The sequence below is a fragment of the Amyelois transitella genome, chromosome Z (genome assembly GCF_032362555.1).
Source record: "Amyelois transitella isolate CPQ chromosome Z, ilAmyTran1.1, whole genome shotgun sequence".
Classification (NCBI taxonomy): domain Eukaryota; kingdom Metazoa; phylum Arthropoda; class Insecta; order Lepidoptera; family Pyralidae; genus Amyelois; species Amyelois transitella.
In genome coordinates, this window is record NC_083535.1 from 11,381,353 (window position 1) to 11,389,452 (window position 8,100).

The following is an 8,100-nucleotide window of genomic DNA, read 5'->3' on the forward strand; positions in this document are numbered from 1 at the left end:
AACATACCGGGGTGACATCTTAGATACATTTTATACTGGTACACTGTCATTTTCCCGAAGAATAATAAAAACAGAAACTTGGGTATATAATGCTCGGAATACTAGTTCAAGTTGCATTATTAACGGCAAATGTACTTAACAATAAGGTATCCGAAAGCACCAGTTCTTAAAACCATCCCAAGTGAGAAAGGAATAAGAGGGATCTTATCGTCGTCGACGTTTCCCGCAAAATAGTGAGTTTACTGACACTAAGTATAACATCACGCCTGTTGCCAACAATATATGGATAACTTTCAAAGACGTTTCGGGAACATGGAGATGATGAAGATGGAGATGAGTAATATAGTGTCGAATCTATAAAATATATTTGCATACTGTAGCGGCCGTTCAGCCTCCATGGACAAACAGACTCTTTGACATGACATTTTAGATGACCAAAACTGACGGACAGACTAATGAAAAAAAGGCCAATCGAAACTAAGACAAGACGACATTAAATAAATAAAAATATTGAGGGTGCCGAGAAAATGAAGAAAAAAGTTTTGTTTTGCTTTGATGTCGTTTTTATGTTATTATGTTATAAAAATAACTACAGTATTAATAACTAAAAATAAATTAAATATTAATGACACCTGTTATTATAACATAAGTATTTTCCGTTTGTATTTAGAATTATGAAAGACTTAGGATTACGATGTATGCCAGTGTTTTCAGATTAAAAATTAATCTAGACAGATTTTAAGACTTAAAAATGAAAAAAATAACGGAACCCTTATAGGATCACTCGAGTGGCTGTCTGTATGTGATTATACATTATTATGTATAGGTACAGAATTGTAACATTCCTAAATCACACAATATATTTTTATGTATATTACAAAAAAATATTTCAATCCATACATGACACATCTGCAATCATACATTTAGCTTTTTGTTACATTATTACGAAGATCGTCATAACACTCCCATCGCTTGCCTCGGAAACAATGTGATCTTTAGTGGCCAATACTCTTTACATTATTTGTTTTAGGACCCGAAATACAGACTGACAATATAGACTTAGTAATAGGGTCCCGTTTTACCCTTTGGGTACAGAACCCTAAAAACAACGTCAAAGAAAAAAAAACATATGCTAAATAGAAGTACACTCGCGGTCTGACGTCAGGATGGCGGGTGTACCTATTTTGTTTAAAATCTTTACAAAGAAGGAGGTACGCAGATTTTTATGATAGGTACACTGAGGTACACATCCAGTACGTTTTAAATCCAAAACATATATTTAAATCCTTGAGGTACACTCGTGATTCTGACACACATGAACAATTTGCTTGGGCTGATTTGTAACCGCACACATACTCGTGTATTAAGGGACTTACATGCGCTAAATGAAATTAAGACACGAAAGCACACATTGATATCATTAGACTTTAATGCCATCTATCAACAACACTCGTGACCACTACGTTTATAGCCACTCAGGAAATAATGCCCGAGTTTTCTTAGAGATGGCGCAAGTGATGGGAAAAAATTGAAAAGATAGACTCAACTAAAAATAGACACGTCATGGTTTTTATTATAAATTAAATATACAAATAAGGCGTCTAAGGGATAATCGTATAAACTGCGATTCTTATTAAAGGCGGTGGGCTAGCAACCTGTCACTATTTGAATTTCAATTCAATCATTAAGCCAAATAGCTAAATGTGTCTTATCAGCCTTTTCAGGACTGTTAGCTCTATTTAGCGTGACCGTGAAAATTATCTGGCTCAGAGAATCAGCATTGCAATTAAATTTCAGATTGTTATAATCTTTTTGTTTTAAGTTTAAGTTTAGATTTTGTATTACCACGTTAATATTTATTTTTAATCTGTTCACTGGATTTTACTTTTCTTTTCACGAATGATTTATTAATTAATTTATTTCCTGAATACATTCAGAATGTAAATAAAAGGTCTTATTTTTTAAATACGGTTCTCCTAATGGATACTATTGGGGGAAAAAAATTAAGATAGTGTAGTTATTTTATAATAGCTTGGTTAATATAAAACAACTACATATTATTATTTTTTATTTCAACAACCATTAAGTTAGTGAAGTAACAATCATAGCCGTAAAAAGAATATACGTTTTTAGGTTTTTTTACGATTATTTCTAAATTTATTCTTGGTTATAAGTTCAACTATTAGCCAACTGATTTGCCTCCTGCATTGGCTCTTCAGAAATATCACCACCGAGAATTCCGATGTTTCTAGAAATAAGAAAAATAAAGTCATACATAATCATGAAAAAAATTTTGTATTTTTTTAAGATACTATTTTTATTTTGACATATTTTATCCGTGGATGTCGTTAAAGACGACTAACGGAAAGGCTAATAAACTTGGGAGTCTTATGGGCTAGCAACTTGTTACTGTTTGAGTCTCAATTCCATCACTAAGCCATAATACTGTGAACGTAAAGAAAGAAGAAGTCTACAGACATAACCACAAAATAGAAGTGAAGGAAAATGAAGAATTAACTATACCTACCTAGTTTAAAAATGTAAATATATTGTGAAATTCAAAACGATTGTCTGTAAAAAAATATTTATACTTACTGTAAATATTCTTGTACTATGGAAGTGTCAACGCACAAAATGAAGTAGATAGCCACGATTATTGCGAAAACGGTTAGAGAAATCATAAAACTGTGACGTCGAATGAAAGAACTTTTGCCACACAAATGGTCTTCATTATTTGCTTCTCTTCCGCTGAAATAATAGCAGAGAAAACAAGTAGCACTGGATTCGCTGAAAACGAAAAAATCTATTTATACATTGATAAAGACGTGTTATATGTATGTAACGTAAGGACAATTTTCTCTACGTCCAATTATTATATGTATGCTATAATGCTTAAGAAACTTAACTAAAGAGGATGTGCTTCTCAACTTACTGTGGATCAGGCAGCGGCGAAGGAGGACCACGTCCTAAGCCCACAGGCACCAGATCAGCTTGCTCTTTGGGTAGCAACGTCATTTCCAAATCTATCGCACCCTGAATATAAAAAAACTTTAGTTCACAACGACTCATTTTTGTTTCCAGTACAAAATCAACTGATTGGACTCAAGAATCTGTTTTATTCTTTTTTTAATTTTATAGAGCTAGTGAAAAAAAAAAGGATTTTTTGTAAATATAAACAAATCTTACCATCAATACGTCTTTCCCGCAATTGTCTGCGCCCTCTAAAGGCCACCAAGCCCTTACAGATCTCGTTAAAAATAAATTAATTTTTCGATGTTCATCAAAATTCAAAGAACAATTTTGTGGAAGCTTCACGCCGCGTGGAAAATCTGTTAAACTAAGTGTTAACGATGCTGAAAAATTTAAAGCGGACAAAATAAGCTAGATGAAAAAAGATTGAAATTGTATGAATAGATAAATAAAAAATAGGTAGATAACCTATAATCTGTTCTGAAGTGTTATCAATTATTTGAAGAACAAAATTAGGCGGTATCTTTTCCTCATACTCAGTAAAAGGTCCTCTGTTTTTTACTATTAACTGAAAAGAAAAACCACCAGTATCAGAGATCGTGGCAAGTAAAAAGGTGCAGACATGCAAAGAGCCTACCTTTCCGGTAAAGAGGCGTGATCATTATACGTAAATATGTATCTCGTTGCAAAACTAAAAATAACGTTAGCGTACATCATAATACATTAATAATTATTACCATGCTTTCGGAATGTTGGTAGCAAATGTGAAATATCATTCGCCAATTGAAACTCGCTTTATCTGTTATTCCGTAACATACGTCGGTGGTTTGAGCTTGATCACTACAACCTATGAACCTTAAAAGAAAAGAAAAACTAATTTGAGATTTTGATTCGAGGTGTAGATTAAACTTGTTACTTCCTTACAAACTGGTTGTCTGGAAGAGTTTGCGGTACGAAAAGCCGCCTTTTGTCTATTTGTTAATAACCGGCCATTCTGATGTCAGAAACAACCGTCACTCAAAAATATATTTATAACATAAAGATTATGTTATTATATTATTATCAAATAATATGTCCAACGGTAAAATCTTTGTGTTTTGTTAGTTTTCAGAAAATTTACGTACCCTCTTATAAAAACATCTACACTCTTCTTCGTCATTAAATTTCTTATATTTAAGCCGTATAGATCCCAAAGAACTATTCTAAGTTCGTATTCTTCAACTTTGGGAGGTGTTATATCGACGGGTGGCGGAATGCCTTTGGAATTCAATGGAAATATGTCGATCCACATCAATAGTTTACCCTAAAGATAAATAAATTAAGTTTAAAAAAAGTTCCATAGTACTACTACAGGAAATATTTATAAATAAATAGTATTCTTCTTCTTCCTGGCTTTAGTCAGAGTTTTACACAAAGCGACTTCAGTCTGACCTCCGCAAACTTTACAGAGAAACCTATCTAGTGTTGGATCGATCACTGTTTTGCTCCTCAAGATAATTTCCCTCACCGTTAGGGCATTGGTTAGTATTCAAACTAATGTATATAATTTAGATTACATTAGAAAAGAGTCATTGGTGCATGACCGAGGTGGGATTTAGTAGACAGACAGAAGTGTCGGTAGATGAAGAAAATTCGGAATCAATGTTATGTATCTATATTTTTTATCATTACAGTTGATAAAATAGATAAACAGGGAAAAATGCGTTACTTTATGTATGTATGTATGTTGATAAACAGGAGTGTAAATAGCCTCTACTAGTTCCGTCATAAACATTACTTCCGTGTTTTAATTGAGTGGGATTTTTTAAGTCATAGGTTGCATTGTTAGTGACAACGATGATAGAATTCATGTAGGTCTTTAATTACATAACAACTCCTACAAATAAAATTTGTAAGGAGTTGTTTTGTTTTTTATTATTTAAAGTTAGGATAGTTGTTGAATAAAATGCTGCAGTGCAGTTTGTTACCGCTTCTTCTGCACTGACGATTTGGAAGCGGCAGTAAACTCAGTTTTAAGTAATTTAATTGACGTCAATTAATATTGTGAAACCAAAAGATATGACAATTATTGAAGTGTCCCATAATAGAATTTGTGGTAAACCAAAAAGAAACCCACTTGGCTTAATCCTGGTTTATCAGGACGATACAAAGTGCGAGTTTCAACATGTTCTGGAACCAAGTGATAGCCACACAATGGAAGAGTATGCCACTGATGTAATATGCTCAAGCAAATATTTTCTTTTTTATCCAACGACCATATGCTATCTTCCGAATCTGTAACAGTAAAAAGGCAACTTTTTTGCTGGTTAGTCCAAATTATCAATTTGTGTCAACATAAAGGTTGCACCTCAATCTTAATGTTTGGTTTGATGAGCCAAGTCATAACATCATGGTTGAATATTCATAATGGCTTGGTATGATTTTGTAGCATTTGAGAGTAAAAAAATAGAGAGAAATTAAATGCGCTATTTCTTCGTTATTTAGTAGTGAGTATATTAAAATTGTAGGATAAGTTTCGGTAACACAAAATTATTAGTTTGGTATATATGATATGTATGAACCGACTCCTTAATTTAAATGTTTTCGATAAACAGATTTTCTTATTATTGGAATAAGGATGCGCGATTAATAATATGCTGACTTGTGTTATTATGATTCCTGTATTCTACGCCATTAACGACAACTGTAGCTACATCTGGATATGACGGTGGCGGAAGGTGATTCAAGCAACATATTTCTTCAAGAATAGCCGATGGTTTCCGACGGTCGCGCCATTTTGCAGGACCAATCCTGAAATAAGTATACTTTTAGAAATCATTCGTACGCTTTCGTTTCGATTGTGTGACGCTTTTGGCATTTGGCGACTTATAATTAGTCTATAAAATTAAGGTTTTCAAACACATGTTAGTTTATTATAATAAAGGATTTTTTTTTATTTTACATTTTCGACATGTACCTATAAAAACAGAAATGTCTTAATAAAATTGGCATAGAAAATTTTAACACAAACACCTAAAATAAATAATATTTGTTCTTGACATTTCGAAGAAAAACAGTATAACAGAACTTTAAACAATATAAGACATCGCGGTGATACTTTGCTTTCATGAGAATAATCAATACATTATTACATATAATAAAAAGGTAAACCATACATCTCTGAACGTGGCCTTTACTGACTGACTATATGTATGTATATTCACTTAATATACCAATTAAATTGTAAATATTATTCATTATCAGTGATTTATTTATTTATTTATTATTTAAAAGCCCAAATGTATGGTTGTCATATTAAACTCGAATGGTTTTATTTTGGAAATTGATACATCCGATGCAGAAACTATAAACATCGCAATTAGCTTAATTTCAAATAACTTCAAAGAACGACCTACTTTTGGAAACCTTCAAATATAACACCCCTACGTAACCGAAATGCCCATATTTTATTAAGTCCAAAAGAAGAAACTAACAAATCATATTTTCGGGATAATCCAACACAGGCATTGTGTTTAGTATAAATGCGGTCTTCCAAATCAATACTTGTTTGGCCAATCAATTCCTCAGATGAGCCACCTTCAGAATCATATAAGGATAAAGACAGCAGATATTCTTCTGGTATTGTACAACGCAATTCATACATTCTGGAAAAAGTTGTTTTGGATTAAAATTAGAGACGACTGAGTAACTTACTCTTACTGAGAAAAATTACTGTCATTTATAGAGGGTGACAGATCCCTTCAAGCAGATTCATAACAATAAGCTTAATTTCTGAATGAGTGGACCAATTAATAAGCCAAATATATACATATAGATATTTATTAATTAATCCACTAAATACTACTTTTAGTCAACATTTTTATTTTTTATAAATAATACAGGTATAAAACGTTTCAGATCATGTTACAATGATCCGTTGTCACCACCGTCAGCGTCGTCAATGTTTAAATGTGACAATGAGTTGGTACTTTTATACCTTTGACTACATCAACAATATCATAACTTGATCTCTGAGACACAGGATGGAATGACCTTTTACGCACGTTTGCAAAAAAGATGTACCATAAAATATGAAATCACATCTGTCCAAGCGATCAAGCTATATTTTAAAAACGTTAATATAAAAATTGACCGTTAATAAAATGACTTTATACCTACATTCATTTGAAACGATGATTCACAAAACTAAAAATCAGAAAATTCAGACTCACTCTCCAAACATGGACTTATCCGAAGATTGTGAGTTCCGTTGGTGATCCTTATATCGCTTTTTTCCTAAAGATATTACAATTGACGGATCTTGATCTTCCGAGTTATCTTTAGATGCGACATCTAAAATCTTTAGTACATACACTCGAACTAAGAATTTGGCAGGACCATTGGAAGGATAATCAGCGAAATACCTTAAATATTTCATGGCCAATAAGTGAAAAAGATATAAATTAACAATCCATCATTATTTCATTACAATTATTTACTCTAGTATGCAAAAATAGCATTTAACAGTGAGGCCGATGTTTTGATCGCGCAAAACGAAAAACCTCGTTGATGATAAAAATAATAATGATTTCAGTTCCGCGGGAATTTTGGGAAAACATATCTTAGTACCACAAACATCCCTATACTACATAAGGAACCTACATGACAAATTTCAAATATCAAGCTGTTATACCCAGCGGTTTGGGCTGTGCGTCGATATGTCAATTAATCAGTCTCCTCTTTTAATTAAATATCAAAACGATATCAACCGCAAATAACTCATGAGTTTGTAGTTCATTAAAAATCTAACATAATGAAAATATGATTTCCTAAGATGATTATACAGGTAAACATAATAGTGGCTGTGGTGAAAACGTTGTTTGACGCAGAACTTGGCAACAAAGGAAATTAGAAAATTGATAAACTTTTGTATTTGGTACGATTGGTTTTTGATAAACTTTTGGATTTGGAATGATTGGCTTAAAATCAGGGATAATTTTTTTTTACCCTTTTTTCAAATCAACACCACTTGTACTGACGACAACAGAGTCTTCAGGTGGCGGCCAATCGTAAATAGCTATGCCAATTTTCAACGATCCACAATAACGCTGGTCATCTTTCCCACGGGCCGGCTTTTTTTCTTTGTTGTAG

General features: G+C 32.6%; 1 protein-coding gene across 1 annotated transcript; it reads right to left on the reverse strand.

Annotated features, from left to right (window-relative positions):
• Positions 1-2,175: 2,175 nt before the first annotated feature.
• Positions 2,176-7,412, reverse strand: LOC132903986 (fer-1-like protein 6). The gene is made up of 11 exons (XM_060953816.1): positions 7,182-7,412; positions 6,444-6,614; positions 5,612-5,760; positions 5,087-5,244; positions 4,095-4,273; positions 3,708-3,825; positions 3,439-3,538; positions 3,187-3,353; positions 2,933-3,033; positions 2,596-2,787; positions 2,176-2,248 (listed from the first exon to the last, which is right to left on the reverse strand). Exons 1-11 carry the CDS (start codon positions 7,385-7,387, stop codon positions 2,176-2,178), a joined length of 1,614 nt encoding a protein of 537 aa, XP_060809799.1. The 5' UTR covers positions 7,388-7,412.
• Positions 7,413-8,100: the final 688 nt, after the last annotated feature.

Excerpts from the sequence above, each read along its gene's own strand:
- LOC132903986 (XM_060953816.1), bottom strand. The coding sequence starts at position 7,387 with ATGAAATATTTAAGGTATTTCGCTGATTATCCTTCCAATGGTCCTGCC. Across the intron at positions 6,615-7,181 it reads GATAAGTCCATGTTTGGAGA|AATGTATGAATTGCGTTGTA; the intron begins GTGAGTCTGAAT and ends AACTTTTTCCAG. Across the intron at positions 2,788-2,932 it reads TCGCCGCTGCCTGATCCACA|CGAATCCAGTGCTACTTGTT; the intron begins GTAAGTTGAGAA and ends TTTCGTTTTCAG.